Source organism: Physella acuta, unplaced genomic scaffold, assembly GCF_028476545.2.
Source record: "Physella acuta isolate Inbredline_101_S28 unplaced genomic scaffold, ASM2847654v3 ptg000091l, whole genome shotgun sequence".
Lineage (NCBI taxonomy): Eukaryota > Metazoa > Mollusca > Gastropoda > Physidae > Physella > Physella acuta.
The window spans coordinates 1-23213 of NW_026731611.1; the positions used below are offsets into that span (position 1 = coordinate 1).

The following is a 23213-nucleotide window of genomic DNA, read 5'->3' on the forward strand; positions in this document are numbered from 1 at the left end:
ACTTATGATTGGGTGAAGGGGGGTGTAACATGATCATTACTAAAAGGAAAATGATTTGCTTAAATTTAATAATAGCTTTTAAAAAATATAACAAAATAGGTTTTTGTTTTAGGGAATTCTTTAGCCAAACTTCTATTGTCTGTGTGATGATCCCCCCCCCCCCCCCCCAAAAAAAAAAAGATATTCATCATTTCATGTCATTTTAAAAATAAAAGGTTGTCCACGTACCAATGGACAAAGGTTTATTATTTTTTTTATTACAATCTAGAGCAATTCGGACAAGAAACAAAAGAAAATCAAGAAACACAGCCAAGGAAATAAGCTTCAATTTAGTATCAAAGAGAGCTCCTTTATTTATTTAAAAATTATATCTATATGTTATATTAAAAGTTTATATACGTTTTTTTTTAATGTTTCATTATATTTATGTCAACCGACGTAATGTTTATCAAAACTTATTTTCACATTTTAAAATCGCAGTCACTTTAAAAATAGACGGGATTTTCCCTAAGTGCACAACTAATAATGCAAACAATAGACAAAGGTGTCAGCTCACTCAATGCTGTCAGCTGTCAACACGTGTGTGTTACGCGCGGGAAATTATCTGCTGCAAGTCGTTCGTGTGGTCTACAGCTAGCGCCAACAGAACTGCCGGATCAAATCTTCAAGGCTTGCCGAATACAGTTTACACGACAAGGGTACGTAACCCAAGAAAAGGCTGGAAAGTTTCAGTTATTTCTCTTGTAGCTGCGGCATGAATATTTCTAATTAAATTATTAAAATTAGCAATTAGTTATAGATCTACATGATAAAGACGGCTATTTGTAGAACCCAACATTTTCACTACAGTTTTCAACTTTCGTTGGCTTGATGTAACCTACAAAACTTGACCTTGACATTGAAATTTGCTGTGAAGGCGAGTCTGATAGTGAGCCGGGAAAACATGGCGGGTAACGTCACCAACACCACGGTCAAGGTAAGGGGGGGGGGGGGGGTGACAAGGTGAGGCATTTAACGGGGGGGGGGGGGGGCAAGTTGTGTTCAAGGGGTCTAGCACATTACGGTGGATGTGGGGGGGGGGGGGGGACAAGTTGTGTTCAAGGGGTCTAGCACATTACGGGGGATGTGGGGGGGGGGGGGGGCAAGTTGTGTTCAAGGGGTCTAGCACATTACGGGGGATGTGGGGGGGGGGGCAAGTTGTGTTCAAGGGGTCTAGCACATTACGGGGATGTGGGGGGGGGGGGCACAAGTTGTGTTCAAGGGGTCTAGCACATTACGGGGGATGTGGGGGGGGGGAGAGCAAGTTGTGTTCAAGGGGTCTAGCACATTACGGGGGATGTGGGGGGGGGGGGCACAAGTTGTGTTCAAGAATCTAGCACATTACGGGGGAAGGGGTGAGAAAGTCCCGGGGGATACTTGACGTGGTGAGGTGGGGGGGGGGGGGGGTCGGCGCTGTTCTAGGGGCAAGCATCAAACTGATCTGGAGCTGATCACGGTCAACAGGACTATTGCTGTTGGCAGATGGGAGTTGCCTGGGTACCGTGGACCGTATGAAATAGAAGGGGGGGGGGTGTAATACGTTTTGTTATTTAAGGAATGGTTGTGTTGAGATAGTGTTGGGGACGTGTCACTAAGTTCAGGATAACTTTTGTTGGAACTCCCATTGATGTGATCCTTTTATCTCCGTATTTTTTCAGGCTGAAACAAAGTTTAAGTTCTACGACGAGCCGTATGTTTTCTTTTTAAAATTTTCCTACCACACCCTCTCCCCAGTTCTCTCATTTTCTTTCTCACAACTTCTATCTCACAGTCTCTCTCTCTCTTTCTCTCCCCTCTCTCCCCCCTCCCCCCCCCTCCCCTCTCTCTCTCTCTCTCTCTATCTCTTCGTCCCTCTAATCGCATTGTATTTCTCCGTCTGTATCTCATACACTAAACATAGATTTGTTAAAGATAGGAAACTCATGATAATTGCCTATATTAATTACCTACCTCCCCTCACCCCCATTCCCCCCCCCCCCCCCCCCCCACCCGTACCCCAGTACCAGCCTGATGGAGGCGGCCACTATAACGACGACAGGGCTGTTTGTGGCTGGGGTTTTCTTCAACTGTATCGCCATTGGCGTCTTCAGCTCGAGGGTCTTCCAGTCCATGTCCTTCTCGGCCCACATGAAGATCATCTGCTGCTTCAACATCGCCGTGCTCCTCCTGGGCATGATCAGGCACCACTCCTTCATGCTGGATGTACACTCGAATACAGTTCATAGGTTTGGTTGCTCTGTATGGTGTACGGTTTGGTTTGTCTGCACGGCAGAAAAGTTTGGTTTGTCTGCACGGCAGAAAAGTTTGGTTTGTCTGTATGGTGTACGGCAGAAAAGTTTGGTTTGTCTGTATGGTGTACGGCAGAAAAGTTTGGTTTGTCTGTATGGTGTACGGCAGAAAAGTTTGGTTTGTCTGTACGACAGAAAAGTTTGGTTTGTCTGTACGACAGAAAAGTTTGGTTTGTCTGTACGACAGAAAAGTTTGGTTTGTCTGTATGGTGTACGGCAGAAAAGTTTGGTTTGTCTGTACGACAGAAAAGTTTGGTTTGTCTGTACGACAGAAAAGTTTGGTTTGTCTGTATGCTGTACGGCAGAAAAGTTTGGTTTGTCTGTACGAAAGAAAAGTTTGGTTTGTCTGTATGGTGTACGACAGAAAAGTTTGGTTTGTCTGTATGGTGTACGGCAGAAAAGTTTGGTTTGTCTGTACGACAGAAAAGTTTGGTTTGTCTGTACGGCAGAAAAGTTTGGTTTGTCTGTATGGTGTACGGCAGAAAAGTTTGGTTTGTCTGTATGGTGTACGGCAGAAAAGTTTGGTTTGTCTGTACGGCACTCGGGCAGATGAGGCTCGTTAGCTGGGGACAGCCACTCTTCTAGGAGAGACAACTCCGAAATCAAACAACTGCTGCCTTGTAGTTTGTTCTTGGTTGGACAAAGGCTATGGAAGCAAATCCAAAAGAAAATCAGGCTGAAATCGGAGTCAATGGCCTCACTGGCGCATAACCAGTTGACACGTAACGCTTAATTGTGTTGGAGGCGTGGTCGAGTCGGCAAAGCTGATGAATTCGAAAAAAGTCTCGAGTTCAAACCCTCTGTCAGATAAGCCTCGATCCCTCGCATCACTAAAAATTAAGAACGAAGAAGAAGAAGTCTGCACGGCAGAAAAGTTTGGTTTGTCTGCACGGCAGAAAAGTTTGGTTTGTTTTCGTGGTGAAAGTTACGACACAACACAAAGCCGTTGAATGAATGTATCACTGCCCACAACACAAAGCCGTTGAATGAATGTATCTGCCACAAAACCATTGAATGAATGTATCACTACCCACAACACAAAGCCGTTGAATGAATGTATCACTGCCCACAACACAAAGCCCTAGAATGAATGTATCACTACCCACAACACAAAGCCGTTGAGTGAATGTATTACTGCCCACAAAGCCGTTGAGTGAATGTATCACTACCCACAACACAAAGCCGTTGAATAAATGTATCACTGCCCACAACTCAAAGCCCTAGAATGAATGTATCACTACCCACAACTTAAAGCCCTAGAATGAATGTATCACTACCCACAACACAAAGCCATTGAATGAATGTATCACTACCCACAACTTAAAGCCCTAGAATGAATGTATCACTACCCACAACACAAAGCCGTTGAGTGAATGTATTACTGCCCACAAAGCCGTTGAGTGAATGTATCACTACCCACAACACAAAGCCGTTGAATGAATGTATCACTACCCACAACTTAAAGCCCTAGAATGAATGTATCACTACCCACAACACAAAGCCATTGAATGAATGTATTACTACCCACAACACAAAGCCGTTGAGTGAATGTATTACTGCCCACAACTCAAAGCCGTTGAGTGAATGTATCACTACCCACAACACAAAGCCGTTGAATGAATGTATCACTACCCACAACTTAAAGCCCTAGAATGAATGTATCACTACCCACAACACAAAGCCATTGAATGAATGTATCACTGCCCACAACACAAAGCCGTTGAATGAATGTATCTGCCACAAAACCATTGAATGAATGTACAACATCTCCCAACATCCACAGAATGAATGTACAACATCTCACAACATCAACAGAATGAATGTACAACATCTCCCAACAAAGCCGTTGAATGAATGTACAACATCTCACAACATCCACAGAATGAATGTACAACATCTCACAACAAAGCCGTTGAATGAATGTACAACATCTGACAACATCCACAGAATGAATGTACAACATCTCCCAACAAAGCCGTTGAATGAATGTACAACATCTCACAACATCCACGGAATGAATGTACAACATCTCACAACAAAGCCGTTGAATGAATGTACAACATCTCACAACATCCACAGAATGAATGTACAACATCTCACAACAAAGCCGTTGAATGAATGTACAACATCTCCCAACATCCACAGAATGAATGTACAACATCTCACAACAAAGCCGTTGAATGAATGTACAACATCTCACAACATCCACAGAATGAATGTACAACATCTCCCAACAAAGCCGTTGAATGAATGTACAACATCTCCCAACATCCACAGAATGAATGTACAACATCTCCCAACATCCACAGAATGAATGTACAACATCTCACAACATCCACAGAATGAATGTACAACATCTCACAACATCCACAGAATGAATGTACAACATCTCACAACATCCACAGAATGAATGTACAACATCTCCCAACATCCACAGAATGAATGTACAACATCTCCCAACATCCACAGAATGAATGTACAACATCTCCCAACATCCACAGAATGAATGTACAACATCTCACAACATCCACAGAATGAATGTACAACATCTCCCAACATCCACAGAATGAATGTACAACATCTCCCAACATCCACAGAATGAATGTACAACATCTCCCAACAAAGCCGTTGAATGAATGTACAACATCTCCCAACATCCACAGAATGAATGTACAACATCTCCCAACATCCACAGAATGAATGTACAACATCTCCCAACATCCACAGAATGAATGTACAACATCTCCCAACAAAGCCGTTGAATGAATGTACAACATCTCACAACATCCACAGAATGAATGTACAACATCTCACAACATCCACAGAATGAATGTACAACATCTCCCAACAAAGCCGTTGAATGAATGTACAACATCTCCCAACATCCACAGAATGAATGTACAACATCTCCCAACATCCACAGAATGAATGTACAACATCTCCCAACAAAGCCGTTGAATGAATGTACAACATCTCCCAACATCCACAGAATGAATGTACAACATCTCCCAACATCCACAGAATGAATGTACAACATCTCACAACATCCACAGAATGAATGTACAACATCTCCCAACATCCACAGAATGAATGTACAACATCTCCCAACAAAGCCGTTGAATGAATGTACAACATCTCCCAACATCCACAGAATGAATGTACAACATCTCCCAACATCCACAGAATGAATGTACAACATCTCCCAACATCCACAGAATGAATGTACAACATCTCACAACATCCACAGAATGAATGTACAACATCTCCCAACATCCACAGAATGAATGTACAACATCTCCCAACAAAGCCGTTGAATGAATGTACAACATCTCCCAACATCCACAGAATGAATGTACAACATCTCCCAACAAAGCCGTTGAATGAATGTACAACATCTCCCAACATCCACAGAATGAACTCGTTTAGCGTGTGCTTGTATGTCGTCTGGTTCATGTTGGTCATGGACAACTCGCGGGCTTTCAGCATCAGCTTGACCATCTACAACAGAATCAAGTGAGTCTCCACCCCCACCCCCCCCCCACCCCCACCTTCACCTCTTGACCATCTACAACAGAATCAAGTAAGTCTCCACCCCCACCCCCACCCCCACCGTCACCCCACGCACCTCTTGACCATCTACAACAGAATCAAAACCAACCTCCCCATACAACCATATAACCTCCCCACACAACCATGTAACATCCTCACACAACCATGTAACCTCCCCATACAACCATATAACCCCCCCACACAACCATGTAACATCCCCAAACAACCATATAACCTCCCCATACAACCATATAACCTCCCCATACAACCATATAACCTCCCCACACAACCATATAACCTCCCCACACACAAACAACCTCCCCATACAACCATCTAACCCCCCCCCAAAACAACCATCTAACCTCCCCACACAACCATGTAACCTCCCCATTCAACCATGTAACCTTCCCATTCAACCATATAACCTCCCTATACAACCATGTAACCTCCCCACACAACCAACCTCCCCATACAACCATATAACCTCCCCACACAACCAACCTCCCCATACAACCATATAACCTCCCCACACAACCAACCTCCCCACACAACCAACCTCCCCACACAACCATGTAACCTCCCCATACAACCATATAACCTCCCCACACAACCATATAACCTCCCCATTCAACCATCTAACCTCCCCACACAACCAACCTCCCCATACAACCATATAACCTCCCCACACAACCATCTAACCTCCCCACACAACCAACATCCCCATTCAACCATGTAACCTTCCCATTCAACCATATAACCTCCCCATACAACCATGTAACCTCCCCATACAACCATATAACCTCCCCACACAACCAACCTCCCCATACAACCATATAACCTCTTCATACAACCATCTAACCTCCCCACACAACCATGTAACCTTCCCATACAACCATATAACCTCCCCACACAACCATGTAACCTCCCCACACAACCAACCTTCCCACACAACCATATAACCTCCCCACACAACCATATAACCTCCCCACACAACCATGTAACCTCCCCACACAACCAACCTCCCCACACAACCATATAACCTCCCCACACAACCAAGTAACCTCCCCACACAACCATGTAACCTCCCCACACAACCAACCTTCCCACACAACCATATAACCTCCCCACACAACCAAGTAACCTCCCCACACAACCATATAACCTCCCCATACAACCAAGTAACCTCCCCACACAACCATGTAACCTCCCCACACAACCAACCTCCCCACACAACCAACCTTCCCACACAACCATATAACCTCCCCACACAACCAACCTCCCCACACAACCAAACTTCCCACACAACCATATAACCTCCCCACACAACCAACCTCCCCACACAACCAAGTAACCTCCCCATCAACGCGGTACCTCCACTGTGCTAGGGCCCAGCGGGTGCCAGACACCTACAGTAAGACGATCGAAGCGGTGCGGGTGCCAGTGTTGACCAACGCCTCCGTCATCCTCCTGTGTTCGGTGCCAGTCTCTAGCTACATTGAGGCCTACGACCAGTTGTATAGGAACACTAGCGACAGAGGGTGAGTTCAGTCTGGCTTGTCTGTCTCATGTCTTGGTTGTCTGTCTGTGGTCTGGCTTGTCTGTCTCATGTCTTGGTTGTCTGTCTGTGGTCTGGCTTGTCTGTCTCATGTCTTGGTTGTCTGTCTGTGGTCTGTCTGTGGTCTTGGTTGTTTGTCTGTGGTCTTGGTTGTTTGTCTTTCGTCTTAGTTGTTTGTCTGTGGTCTGTCGCATGTCTTAGTCGTCTGTCTGAGGTCTTTGTTGTCTGTCTGAGGTCTTGGTTGTCTGTCTGAGGTCTTGGTTGTCTCATGTCTTGGTTGTCTGTGTGAGGTCTTGGTTGTCTGTCTGAGGTCTTGGTTGTCTGTCTGCGGTCTTGGTTGTCTCATGTCTTGGTTGTCTGTCTGAGGTCTTGGTTGTCTGTCTGAGATCTTGGTTGTCTGTCTGAGGTCTTGGTTGTCTCATGTCTTGGTTGTCTGTCTGTGGTCTTGGTTGTTTGTCTGAGGTCTTGGTTGTCTGTCTGAGGTCTTGGTTGTCTCATGTCTTGTTTGTCTGTCTGAGGTCTTGGTTGTCTGTCTGAGGTCTTGGTTGTCTGTCTGAGGTCTTTGTTGTCTGTCTGGATCTTGTTAGCCTTTTTAACATCGAAGATCTTTGTTGGCGTTTTGTTTTACACGATGTGTAAATAACCTACGGTACTACCCCGCCACAGAACACCCACCAACTACATCGTAGATTAAACTACACTCCCCCCCCCCCCCTCCACATCAGTAGCACATTTCGCAACGTAGGTCAAGTTTAAAAAATAAACATCGAATGCGGTTATTGATGTGAAATGGGATATACAATCTACAAGAGTGGCTGTTGGTCTTCTAAGAATCGATATTTGCTTACCTTTGTGCAGTTGTAGGTGTTCTAAGAATCGATATTTGCTTACCTTTGTGCAGTTGTAGGTGTTCTAAGAATCGATATGTGCTTACCTTTGTGCAGTTGTAGGTGTTCTAAGAATCGATATTTGCTTACCTTTGGGCAGGTGTAGCTGTAGGTGTTCTAAGAATCGATATCTGCTTACCTTTGTGCAGGTGTAGCTGTAGGTGTTCTAAGAATCGATATCTGCTTACCTTTGGGCAGGTGTAGCTGTAGGTGTTCTAAGAATCGATATTTGCTTACCTTTGTACAGGTGTGGCTGTTGGTGTTCTAAGAATCGAGATTTGCTTACCTTTGGGCAGGTGTAGCTGTAGGTGTTCTAAGAATCGATATTTGCTTACCTTTGGGCAGGTGTAGCTGTAGGTGTTCTAAGAATCGATATTTAATTACTTTTGTGCAGGTGTGGCTGTTGGTGTTCTAAGAATCGATATTTGCTTACCTTTGGGCAGGTGTGGCTGTTGGTGTTCTAAGAATCGATATCTGCTTACCTTTGGGCAGGTGTAGCTGTAGGTGTTCTAAGAATCGATATCTGCTTACCTTTGTGCAGGTGTAGCTGTAGGTGTTCTAAGAATCGATATCTGCTTACCTTTGGGCAGGTGTAGCTGTAGGTGTTCTAAGAATCGATATGTGCTTACCTTTGGGCAGGTGTAGCTGTAGGTGTTCTAAGAATCGATATGTGCTTACCTTTGGGCAGGTGTAGCTGTTGGTGTTCTAAGAATCGATATGTGCTTACCTTTGTGCAGGTGTAGTTGTAGGTGTTCTAAGAATCGATATGTGCTTACCTTTGTACAGGTGTGGCTGCTGGTGTTCTAAGAATCGATATTTGCTTACCTATGTGCAGGTGTAGTTGTAGGTGTTCTAAGAATCGATATTTGCTTACCTTTGTACAGGTGTGGCTGTAGGTGTTCGAAGAATCGATATTTGCTTACCTTTGGGCAGGTGTAGCTGTTGGTGTTCTAAGAATCGATATTTGCTTACCTTTGGGCAGGTGTAGCTGTTGGTGTTCTAAGAATCGATATTTGCTTACCTTTGGGCAGGTGTAGCTGTAGGTGTTCTAAGAATCGATGTTTGCTTACCTTTGTGTAGGTGTGGCTGTTGGTGTTCTAAGAATCGATATTTGCTTACCTTTGTGTAGGTGTGGCTGTTGGTGTTCTAAGAATCGATGTTTGCTTACCTTTGTGTAGGTGTAGTTGTAGGTGTTCTAAGAATCGATATTTGCTTACCTTTGTGTAGGTGTAGCTGTTGGTGTTCTAAGAATCGATATTTGCTTACCTTTGTGCAGGTGTAGCTGTTGGTGTTCTAAGAATCGATATTTGCTTACCTTTGGGCAGGTGTAGCTGTTGGTGTTCTAAGAATCGATATTTGCTTACCTTTGGGCAGGTGTAGGTGTTATAAGAATCGATATTTGCTTACCTTTGGGCAGGTGTAGCTGTTGGTGTTCTAAGAATCGATATTTGCTTACCTTTGTGTAGGTGTAGTTGTTGGTGTTCTAAGAATCGATATTTGCTTACCTTTGTGTAGGTGTAGTTGTTGGTGTTCTAAGAATCGATATTTGCTTACCTTTGTGCAGGTGTGGCTGTAGGTGTTCTAAGAATCGATATTTGCTTACCTTTGTGCAGGTGTAGGTGTTCTAAGAATCGATATCTGCTTACCTTTGTGCAGGTGTGGCTGTAGGTGTTCTAAGAATCGATATTTGCTTACCTTTGTGCAGGTGTAGGTGTTCTAAGAATCGATATTTGCTTACCTTTGTGCAGGTGTGGCTGTAGGTGTTCTAAGAATCGATATTTGCTTACCTTTGTGCAGGTGTAGGTGTTCTAAGAATCTATATTTGCTTACCTTTGTGCAGGTGTAGCTGTTGGTGTTCTAAGAATCGATATTTGCTTACCTTTGGGCAGGTGTAGCTGTAGGTGTTCTAAGAATCGATATTTGCTTACCTTTGTGCAGGTGTAGGTGTTCTAAGAATCGATATTTGCTTACCTTTGTGCAGTGCAGGTGTAGCTGTTGGTGTTCTAAGAATCGATATTTGCTTACCTTTGTGCAGGTGTAGCTGTAGGTGTTCTAAGAATCGATATTTGCTTACCTTTGTGTGGCTGTAGGTGTTCTAAGAATCGATATTTGCTTACCTTTGTGCAGGTGTAGCTGTAGGTGTTCTAAGAATCGATATTTGCTTACCTTTGTGTGGCTGTAGGTGTTCTAAGAATCGATATTTGCTTACCTTTGTGCAGGTGTAGCTGTAGGTGTTCTAAGAATCGATATTTGCTTACCTTTGTGTGGCTGTAGGTGTTCTAAGAATCGATATTTGCCTATCTTTGATCAGGTGTGCACTGGGATTCCTGAGGCCTTACGAGGGCATGCACCTGTCGAGAATTTTGATGAGCAACCTGTCGCTGATGGAGGAGACCTTGAACGTCTTCCTGATCGTCGTTCTCTTCATCGAGATCATCTTGCGGCACTCGCGTCTGAGGAAACAGCTGGCCAAGAAGGTGTGTACACACGTGACGCACGTGACGAGCTTTGTCACGTGTTGTCACGCCACGTCAGAGACACGTCACAGACACTTGTGCTGGTTTTGTAGCGCTCAGCAGGCGGGTCTTCAACCACATATTTCATCATAGGCTGCCGACCACATATTTCATCATAGGCTGCCGACCACATATTTCATCATAGGCTGCCGACCACATATTTCATCATAGGCAGCCGACCACATATTTCATCATAGGCTGCCGACCACATATTTCATCATAGGCTGCCGACCACATATTTCATCATAGGCTGCCGACCACATATTTCATCATAGGCTGCCGACCACATATTTCATCATAGGCAGCCGACCACATATTTCATCATAGGCTGCCGACCACATATTTCATCATAGGCTGCCGACCACATATTTCATCATAGGCTGCCGACCACATATTTCATCATAGGCAGCCGACCACATATTTCATCATAGGCTGCCGACCACATATTTCATCATAGGCAGCCGACCACATATTTCATCATAGGCTGCCGACTACATATTTCACCATAGGCTGCCGACCACATATTTCATCATAGGCTGCCGACCACATATTTCATCATAGGCTGCCGACCACATATTTCATCATAGGCTGCCGACCACATATTTCATCATAGGCTGCCGACCACATATTTCATCATAGGCTGCCGACCACATATTTCATCATAGGCTGCCGACCACATATTTCATCATAGGCTGCCGACCACATAATTCATTATAGGCTGCCGACCACATATTTCATCATAGGCTGCCGACCACATATTTCATCATAGGCTGCCGCCTACATATTTCACCATAGGCTGCCGACCACATATTTCCACATGAATCTTCGATCACATATCTCTACATGAGCCATCAATCACATATTACAACATTGGCCGTCTACCATACATTGCCTCCAGCCGCTCCCATTACCCCGAGAGCCTGGCTACGCCCCTGACTCAACTAAAGCAATAACAGTAAATAATAGTTGTGTTTTTTTCAATCTGTTTCCGGTTGCTGCAGGTGGATGCAAGGGGAAGTAGTGACGAACATGTTTTAAGTTTTGACAGTAAGAAAACTGCAACCTTTTCTCGTGTAACATCACGAGTCGGGATAGTTAATAGAGATGACATACAAGGTAGGTCGGTCGAAAAGAGGAAATATTACACACACATACACACACACACACACACACACACACACATATATATATATATATATATATATATATATATATATATATATATATATATATATATATATATATATATATATGTATATGTATATTTTTAATTAACTAATTGGTTAGTCAATTAGTATTTTAATGATGTATGTATTAATTTAAATAGTTCATTTTATTCTTTTTTTACATATATTATTTCATGAATAGATAAATGTATTTATTTGTTTTTGTATTTGTTTTATTTCCCGTAATGCCACTGTGGTGGTAGCAGAAGGCACATTTGACTTGGGAGCCAATAAATATTCGATGGACGCGTCAGCTCAGATTTCTGACGTCAGTCTGCCAACGGGGTTTGATTACAAGGACGATGAAACCAATAAGGAGTACTGCGCTACCAGTATGACGGGTAAGGTCACTGGCAGAAAGGTCAAAGGTCACTTATCTCATCACGTCCCCCGTGTCACGTCAATTCATGCATCTCATCACTCCCCAATTCTCATGTTGTGATGGTCGTCATGCACCTCATTCCATCCTGTCACGTTAATGTGTGCACCTGATCACGTCCATCCTGTCACGTTGATGTGTGCACCTAATCACGTCCATCCTGTCACGTTAATGTGTGCACCTGATCACGTCCATCCTGTCACGTTGATGTGTGCACCTGATCACGTCCATCCTGTCACGTTGATGTGTGCACCTGATCACGTCCATCCTGTCACGTTGATGTGTGCACCTGATCACGTCCATCCTGTCACGTTGATGTGTGCACCTGATCACGTCCATCCTGTCACGTTGTGTATGCACCTGATCACGTCCATCCTGTCACGTTAATGTGTGCACCTGATCACGTCCATCCTGTCACGTTAATGTGTGCACCTGATCACGTCCATCCTGTCACGTTGTGTATGCACCTGATCACGTCCATCCTGTCACGTTAATGTGTGCACCTGATCACGTCCATCCTGTCACGTTAATGTGTGCACCTGATCACGTCCATCCTGTCACGTTGATGTGTGCACCTGATCACGTCCATCCTGTCACGTTGATGTGTGCACCTGATCACGTCCATCCTGTCACGTTGTGTATGCACCTGATCACGTCCATCCTGTCACGTTAATATGTGCACCTGATCACGTCCATCCTGTCACGTTAATGTGTGCACCTGATCACGTCCATCCTGTCACGTTAATGTGTGCACCTGATCACGTCCATCCTGTCACGTTGATGTGTGCACCTGATCACGTCCATCCTGTCACGTTGTGTATGCACCTGATCACGTCCATCCTGTCACGTTAATGTGTGCACCTGATCACGTCCATCCTGTCACGTTAATGTGTGCACCTGATCACGTCCATCCTGTCACGTTGATGTGTGCACCTGATCACGTCCATCCTGTCACGTTGTGTATGCACCTGATCACGTCCATCCTGTCACGTTAATGTGTGCACCTGATCACGTCCATCCTGTCACGTCAATTCATTCACCTCAACATCCCATCCTGTCACGCTAATGTGTGCACCTGATCACGATTTGTCACGCCAGTTGTGATGGTCTTCATGCACCTGATGACGTCAGCCCCCCGACGTCTCCAACACACCCTGTTTGTGACGGCCATCTTCCCTGAGCTGCGTGTGACGTCCTTTGAGATCATGTGTGTGCTGGACGTGCTGCAGTACGTCTACCACGCCTTCATGTTCCTCTTGCTGTGTCTCACAGGTTCGCTCTATAGGTCGGAGGCCTTCAGGGTGCTCTTCCAGGTACGTTGGTCAAACTTTGTACAAGCAGCTCACTTACTCACACATTGTACCAGCACTCACTCACTCACACATTGTACCAGCACTCACTCACACATTGTACCAGCACCTCACTCACTCACACATTGTACCAGCACCTCACTCACTTACACATTATACCAGCACCTCACTCACACATTGTACCAGCACTTCACTCACTCACACACACATTGTACCAGCACTTTACTCACTCACACATTGTACCAGCACTTCACTCACTCACACATTGTACCAGCACTTCACTCACACATTGTACCAGCACTTCACTCACTCACACATTGTACCAGCACTTCACTCACACATTGTACCAGCACTTCACTCACACATTGTACCAGCACTTCACTCACTCACACATTGTACCAGCACTTCACTCACACATTGTACCAGCACTTCACTCACACATTGTACTAGCACTTCAATCACTCATACATTTTACCAGCACCTCACTCACTCACACATTGTACTAGCACTTCAGTCACACATTTTACCAGCACATCACTTACTCAATCACACATTGTACCAGCACTTAACTCACACATTGTACTAGCACTTCAATCACTCACAATTTGTACCAGCACTTCACTCACACATTGTACTAGCACTTCAATCACTCACACATTGTACCAGCACTTCACTCACTCACACATTGTACCAGCACCTCACTCACACATTGTACTAGCACTTCAATCACTCACACATTGTACCAGCACCTAATTCACACATTGTACCAGCACCTCACTCACACATTGTACCAGCACCTCACTCACACATTGTACTAGCACTTCAATCACTCACACATTGTACCAGCACCTCACTCACTCACTCACACATTGTACCAGCACCTCACTCAGACATTGTACCAGCACCTCACTCACACATTGTACTAGCACTTCAATCACTCACACATTGTACCAGCACCTCACTCACTCACACATTGTACCAGCACCTCACTCACTCACTCACACATTGTACCAGCACCTCACTCACACATTGTACCAGCCCCTCACTCACACATTGTACCAGCCCCTCACTCACTCACACATTGTACCAGCCCCTCACTCACACATTGTACCAGCCCCTCACTCACTCACACATTGTACCAGCCCCTCACTCACACATTGTACCAGCCCCTCACTCACTCACACATTGTACCAGCACTTCACTCACTCACACATTGTACCAGCCCCTCACTCACTCACACATTGTACCACATGGAAGTATTACTTGGCAGCTGACATCATACAACCAACACTTTTATCTTATTGTTTGTGCTGAACCCTACAACACTCTCACCCTACTGTCAATAAACCGGGAGTGATCTCCCCTAAAATTTCTCGAATATTCTAATATAAAATTACGAGGGATGGCATCTCAGGACGTAGAAAATATTTGTTATCCATTTTTAATTACTTAAACTTTTTATAAAAGAATAGAATCTCGTAAAAAAAAAAGAATTGCACTCCAAGTGAAAAGTTTCCCTTTCAAACCTTACGGTCTATGGGGCAAGTGAAGTAGAGTTCACTTGTTTCTGTGACCTCGGCATATGAAGAGATAGTGTGGTCAGCACTATGCCCAGCCACCTATACTTTCCCTAACAGGAGTTGGAACCCATCAGAGTTGGGTGGACTCAGGGACGGTCTACTGACTTGAACTCGGATTTGAACTCGAGACTAACGCCTAATAAAATGTGTATAAAAGTGCGGGATATTATTAGTACTTTATAAATTTACTTGCGTTTTTTTGAGAAATCGGAAATAGCGTAAATTAGTACTTCCGGTCAACGGAAATTACTCAAAATTTGACAGAAGGTAGAGAATTAGCTTTTTTACATACGTGTGAAATTTCATGCATCTATCTAAAATAGTACGCAACTTATAGGCTTTTGAAAAATTCAAGAAAAAAGTACCACTTCCGGTTATCGGAAATCGCTCAAAAGTTGATCAGGATCTACGATTTTGATAAAATACTTATATATGAAATTTCATCAACCTAGCTGTAACGGTACTCAAGTTATCGTGTTTACACACAGACAGACACACAGACACACAGATATACGGACAGAATTGCAAAGTCCAGTTTTTACGACTCGATAACGCATAAAACGCCAAAACGTTTATATATTTGTATTTATAATTTTTGCCTGATTAAAATAAGTCCTCTATACTCCGGATGTGATGAAGGACTGAGGAGTAAAACGGTGAAAACTGTCAAAATTTCATGTTATTTTTGTGCACGACTACAAAACTTTCTCCATACTTCGTATATACGAGAAAGTAAAAATGGAACTCTTATCCTCACTGGCAAATGGCGACAGAAATAACCAAAATCTGTTTAACCATGTTTACCCCTCCAACAAATTATGATATAATTTAACCTAGAACAAAATAGTTATCTGAACATTTTTTTTAAACTGTGTCCTGGACATAGTTCTAAAGAACACACTGTATCACAGTTTATAGCTTACACTAGTGGTCAGGTTGGCCCACAAGTGGTCCCGTTGGCCCACAAGTGCTCCTGTTGGTCCACAAGTGGTCCTATTGGCCCACAAGTGGTCCCGTTGGCCCACAAGTGGTCCTGTTGGAACACAAATGGTCCTGTTGGAACACAAGTGGTCCCGTTGGCCCACAAGTGGTCCTGTTGGAACACAAATGGTCCTGTTGGAACACAAGTGGTCCCGTTGGCCCACAAGTGGTCCTGTTGGAACACAAATGGTCCTGTTGGAACACAAGTGGTCCCGTTGGAACACAAATGGTCCTGTTGGAACACAAGTGGTCCCGTTGGCCCACAAGTGGTCCTGTTGGAACACAAATGGTCCTGTTGGAACACAAGTGGTCCCGTTGGCCCACAAGTGGTCCCGTTGGCCCATAAGTTGTCCTGTTGAAATACAAGTGGTCCTGTTGGAAGAAGTGGGGTACTAGCTTCGACTAGTTTCTTAGTTTTGTCCTCTCTTAGCGGCCAGCAATATAGCAGCCATTTTGATTCTATTTATAGGTCTACGAGCCCGCCTCCCCCGTCACGCTGTCCGTAGAACACTTAGCTAACGAGCCCGACTCTACAGGAGCGACACGTTGTCCGTAGAACACTTAGCTAACGAGCCCGACTCTACAGGAGCGACACGTTGTCCGTAGAACACTTAGCTAACGAGCCCGACTCTACAGGAGCGACTATGTAAAACCGACACAGCATACAGACACATTCTTCTCATAAACTTTTATTGTAAACAGATTCAATTGTTTCTTTGAAAATAATAAAATATCTAGTTGTCAAAGATTGTAAAGTCGATTTTTTTCTTGACCTCTGTCCTTGACCCCGCTAGACGGATCCACCAGCGGTCAGTTCCAACATGTCGCTGGCCACTGCTACCAGGATGATGAACAATCTCTTGCGCCGGACGATAGATTCGTCATTCACAGAAACCAGAGCACGTAATGTCTGCCTCATGTCTGTCTCTTGCTGGTCTCTTCATAGTCTGTGTTTGTCTGTCTGAAGTCTATAGTGTGTCTCTTCATAGTCTATGTTTGTCTGTCTCAAGTCTATAGTGTGTCTCTTCATAGTCTATGTTTGTCTGTCTGAAGTCTATAGCGTGTCTCTTCATAGTCTATGTTTGTCTGTCTCAAGTCTATAGTGTGTCTCTTCATAGCCTATGTTTGTCTGTCTCAAGTCTATAGCGTGTCGCTTCATAGTCTATGTTTGTCTGTCTCAAGTCTATAGCGTGTCTCTTCATAGTCTATGTTTGTCTGTCTGAAGTCTATAGCGGTGTCTCTTCATAGTCTATGTCTGTCTGTCTGAAGTCTATAGCGTGTCTGTTCACAGTCTGCTATGTCTGTCTGCTGAACACAGTCTTGTAGGTAGTCTTGATTTATTGTCTGTCTGCTGTAGATAGTCTTGGTTTATTGTCTGTCCCTGTCCTACCAATCCCTCCTGTCCAGTCTGTCTTTGCCTCCAGACATGACTTTCACTGATCTATGTCTGTCTCCGCGTGTCTCAGACTATGTGTCTCAGACTATGTGTCTCAGTCTATGTGTCTCAGTCTATATGTCTCCAGCCTGTGTCAACAAACACCTACACACACACATATATATACATACATACACTCACCTGTTAACCAAAAAAAGGTGGGCTTTATGCTGTCCTTGTATACACAGTAGAAAGTAATGTCTAATTGGGCTCAAGATCTCCATTAAATTGCCATGTTCGATACGTCAACCCAGTCCAATATGAAAGTCATAGATTAGTTGGCGACTATTTACATTCTACTTGTGACAAAGTGAGATGGACATAATGTACAGTGTAACAAGAGAACACAAGACAATCGTAATGCTGGTTTACAAGTTTAGAGACTGTGCACACAATATATAACACACAACAACAGAGGTGTAGTGTTTATCTTGATATATCATGTTGTGAGGGGCGGGGTTGTCAGGAAGCGTGTTCGAGTTTGTTTTTTTGTTTTTTTGCCACGAGTTCTACCGAATTGAACCCGGATTTGAACTCGACTTTTTCGGGATAGAAGTCCAGCGCTCTACCACTAGACAAGGAGTTTTTTCCAGGCATCTCTTCGAAGAAGGTCTCCCGCTGCCCCCCCCCCCCCTGAAAATTTCAATTAAAGTGCACCCCCCCCCCCCCCCCCCCCGCGGAGAAAAATCTCCGGAAACACTGCAGGGCCGTCCCCAAAATAATGTGGATGGTGTGTGTTAAATTTGTGTATAACGTTATCTGGGGTGGGGTAGTGGGTGAAACTGTCTTATGGAAAAGCTGTAAGACCCTTAGACGCCATTCAATGTTGATAGAAGAGGAATGTGTGTGAATAAACATATATGGTAATCACTTCAAAATTATAAAATTCGAATTTACCAAGGGAGACAAACAATAACCATGCTTAATAAAGTTGTTTAAAAATTAAATGAAGTTAAATTAATTCAATAGCAACACAATATAAATGGAGGATCCGTATTTATAATTGTACAAATGTGGAGGCCACTTTTTATATATTTTTTTATATCGTAGATTTTAGATCTATCACTTGTCGGAAATACAAAATATGTAAACTTGCTAAAGATTCAATGCTATTCACCATAGAGTTTCAATTTTCGCTTCATTTTTTAAAATAAATTTCTCAAAAGAATGAAAATAAAATTTCGCTTACAAACACCTATGTATTTAGATATGACCGAAAGATGTAGGTATAGACGGCCAATGTAATCCAAAGGCTAACTGTATAAAAACTACACAAAGAATTCTCACTAGCTAAACTATCAAAAATTAGTGGACCAGTTAAACATTCGGCTTTCTCTCATAATTCTACATCTTTTATCATTCAATATATATATATATATATATATATATATATATATATATATATATATATATATATATATATCTAATATATAAAGCTCAGTTCTGTATGTAATGCATTTGTATGTCGTTGGAAGTGTACGAATTTAAAAGTTAGAAAATTATCGTGCGCATTTGTCTAAATTTATGAGCTAAAAAATTACTATTGAAAGTGTTGGGAAATAATTTTCATTTTTCAAATTATAGTAATAATTGTCGGCATGTTCATTAAACACAAGTTTTAAAAAAAAATCATCTTTTACAAAAATTCTAATTATGTCTTTATTTAGTCCTATAGCACTTACTTCCCTTTGATAAATTAGGAAAAACACAATTACTTCCCTTTATAAACCCATTGCATTCCGTGAAAATAATTTACTTTTTAATTACTTTGTTTTGGTGTTGGGAAAAAAAAAAATAATTACATAATTAGCGGGGATTGATCAAGTGCAAATGTTGTAGGTATTTTACGGATAAGCTTGGAGTATTATAATTGTTCATTAAATTGAAACAGGCGCGTTCGTTTAAGTGAGTGCAAAAACTATGAATAAGTTGGGGTACTATAGTCGTTTATTAAGCTAAAACAGGCGATTCTGCCCCGGGCGTTTATGTTCGCGTTAGTGTTTTCTTTGTGTTTAGGTGGGTTTGCGTTAGTGGTTGCGTTTTGATTTGGTTCGTTTTTGTTCTTTCTTTTTTCGTTTTTGTTTGTGTTTTTTTTGTTTGGGTTTGTATTTGTGTTTTTGGTTGGTTTTGCGTTTGGATTTGGTTTGTTTTCGTTCTTTCTTTTTTCGTTTTTGTTTGTGTTTTTTTGTTTGGGTTTGTATTTGTGTTTTTGGTTGGTTTTGCGTTTGGATTTGGTTTGTTTTCGTTTGCTTTTTCGTTTTTTTTTTTGTTGGTATTAGTGTTTGTGGTTGGGTTTGTTGTTAGGTTTTTGTTTTCGTTTGCTTTTTTGTTTGTTTTTTCTTTGTGTTTGTATTGGTGTTTGTGGTTGTGGTTGGGTTTGTTGTTAGGTTTTTGTTTTCGTTTGTATTTGTAATTGTGTTAGCGTTATGTTTGCGTTTTGTTGTTTTGGTTGGTTGTGGTTTGGGTGGGCAATGCCGGGTTTATGATGATTACTAAACAGACAGGTAATGGTCTTTAACAGAAAGGTTTTTCACAGAAGCCAGAGCAGGGCCTGGCCGGGACGGCTAGTATATATATATATATATATATATATATATATATATATATATATATATATATATATTATCGCCTTCTAGCATATTTTATCACCTCCAGGACATAGTATCATCATTACTTTCTTGTATCACCTCCAGCATCACCATCACTGTCTTGTATCACCACCAGCACATACCATCACCATTACTGTCTTGTATCACCTCCAGCATCACCATCACTGTCTTGTATCACCACCAACACATACCATCACCATCACTGTCTTGTGTCACCCCCCCCCCCCCCCAGTGTCCACAGCATCTAAAGAGTACGGCGCCATCATTGAGAACTTCGAGCTGGACCGGGACGCCCTCATGCTAATGCCCTCAGAGAAGATCTCAGAGGACGCGCCGGAGACCTACCACCAGCACATCAACGTCTCCAAGGACGACAGCCTCAGTATGAGCAACTGCGAGAGCTTCGACTCCGAGACGGACCTGGACAAGGCCAAGGTCGACTGCAGCGAGGTCCGGTTCCGGAAGTTGATTCGGGAGCGTCACAACAAGAAGAAGATAGACAAACAGAAGCTGAGCGAGAGGAAGAAGCAGGAGAGGGAAAAGGAAATTGTTCAAGTCGGTACAGAAATTACTTAAGTCAACTCATTGACGCGCTAAAATCAAAAGTTTCTTTCTACTACATCCTTGTTTGATAAATAACCTAGACGAAATTTCTGCTACATCCCTGTTTGATAAATAACCTAGAAGAAATTTCGAACTGCACTCTCGTATTATATTAATGACAACATTTCACCATCAATAGGTTTTCTTGTATTCATTATTAAATTTCTATCAAATTTTACACATAAAGCTTGAATTAAAATAAATTGTGCGTCTTTCAGCGAGCGTTATATTTATAAGCACATGTGTCAAATACAAAAAGAATAAAGCGAAAAGTAATTTTACCTTTGTTTAAACTTTAAAAAAAAAGAGTGATTAGTTCTTATAACTCTTACAACACTCCTCGAGTTTGAAATATATTCACTGTTATTTCCCTTAGATATTGTTTTTCCAATGCGAACTCATAAAGATGACAAATAGAGATGAACACATGTAAATCTGAGTGGACTTATGAACACAGAATGGTCTCTAGCTTTATATTTCATTTACACACGTCTACAATGTATCTAGCTTTATATTTCATTTACACACGTCTACAATGTATCTAGCTTTATATTTCATTTACATACGTCTACAATGTATCTAGCTTTACATTTCATTTACACACGTCTACAATGTATCTAGCTTTATATTTCATTTACACACGTCTACAATGTATCTAGCTTTACATTTCATTTACACACGTCTACAATGTATCTAGCTTTATATTTCATTTACACACGTCTACAATGTATCTAGCTTTATATTTCATTTACACACGTCTACAATGTATCTAGCTTTACATTTCATTTACACAAGTCTACGGTTTATATTAAAATACATCTTTCAAACTTGTTTGTTACATCTTTGAAAATTTGTTACATCTTTGAATGTTTGCTACATCTTTGAAAGCTTATTACATCTTTGAAAGTTTGTTACATTATACGGCATCATGCGGTTGTGTTAGAGCCAGGCCAGTAGCTCCCCACGGCGGGGTGGGGGTGTAGGGGTGGCGCAGGTCAAGGGTGGGGCGACCCCGAGTGAAATGTCCAAACATTTACAGAGACAAAACCTGATTGATCCAGTTCTAGTAATGACTGACTTAACTACATTAGCGATCACATGTTAACAACATCCGACATAGTTTCAGGGGAAGTATGACGTGGTGTGTGTGACGTGTGTGACCTGGTGTGTGTGACGTGGTGTGTTTGACGTGGTTTGTGTGACGATGTGTGTGTGACGTGTGTGACCTGATGTGTGTGACCTGGTGTGTGTGACGTGTTGTGTTTGACGTGGTTTGTGTGACGATGTGTGTGTGACGTGGTGTGTGCTACGTGGTGTGTGACGTGGTGTATGAAGTGGTGTATGACGTGAGGTCTAAAGTAATGGGTGATGTAAAGTTTGATGATGTGTATGGCATGGTGTGTGACGTGGTGTGACGTTGTATGTGTGACTTGGTGTGTAGTGACGTGGTGTGTGACGATATGTGTGACGTAGTGTGCATGACGTGGTATGTGTGACGTGGTGTTTGACGTGGTGTGTGATGTTGTGGTTGCCGTGATGTGTGGGGAGGCTTGTGTGTAACACTAGGACAAAAATAGTTTGCATGTGTGTAGCGGAAGGGAAGGGGTGACAGTGACACCAGCTTGACACACATTCACTGCCAGATATTAGAATTACAGGCGGGATGTTACAAATTGAACACCCACGACAAATTTGATAACGTTTACACATGAAGCGATCTGTTCTGAGTTGTTGAAAATCTTTGTTTTTCTCAATGTAGGCCTATACGGGACAAAAGAAAGCTTTTTGCTTGATTGCGATAAATATCGGATGCTGTTGGTGACCTTTTGAACAGTACAGTAAACAGTACCATACAATTTGTTGAAAGGGGGAGAGGGGCGAGGCTGTTTCTCCGTAGTTTTAAGATTTAAGAAAAAAACACTTTGTTTTTCATTGTACACAATTAGTGCATATTTACAATGTATTCTTTTTATGCCTATGTACAAATTAACACTCATTTCACCAATGTAATGTCAGTAAACACATTTCACCAATGTAAAGTCAGTAAACCATCTTTAATTATAGGAACCAGTTTTAAGAGGGCCTCCAGCTGTTTCTGTTTGTGTTTTAAATCAGTAGTTCCCCACCAAGACGTAAGATGATTCTCCTAGAGTAGTATCATTTTACGACAACCACGAGGACTGCTGCTGTTTGATGACCTTTGAAGTTTCTTATATAATCCATGGATAAAATATTTTAGACATTGTTTTAGAAATA

General features: G+C 42.6%; 1 protein-coding gene across 2 annotated transcripts; it reads left to right on the forward strand.

Annotated features, from left to right (window-relative positions):
- The first annotated feature begins 556 nt into the window (after positions 1-556).
- LOC131928509 (uncharacterized) lies at positions 557-21704 on the forward strand. 2 transcript variants are annotated; one of them, XM_059284578.1, is made up of 12 exons: positions 557-698; positions 850-976; positions 1698-1729; positions 2040-2264; positions 5739-5840; positions 7262-7414; positions 10630-10795; positions 11836-11950; positions 12264-12401; positions 13538-13752; positions 17105-17213; positions 20587-21704. In XM_059284578.1, the coding sequence occupies exons 2-12, from the start codon at positions 944-946 to the stop codon at positions 20928-20930; spliced, it is 1632 nt and encodes a 543-aa protein (XP_059140561.1). In that variant the 5' UTR covers positions 557-698; positions 850-943; the 3' UTR covers positions 20931-21704. The 2 variants fall into 2 exon arrangements, with proteins under 2 accessions (XP_059140561.1, XP_059140568.1); XM_059284585.1 differs by having other exon boundaries at positions 12267-12401.
- The last annotated feature ends 1509 nt before the right edge of the window (positions 21705-23213 follow it).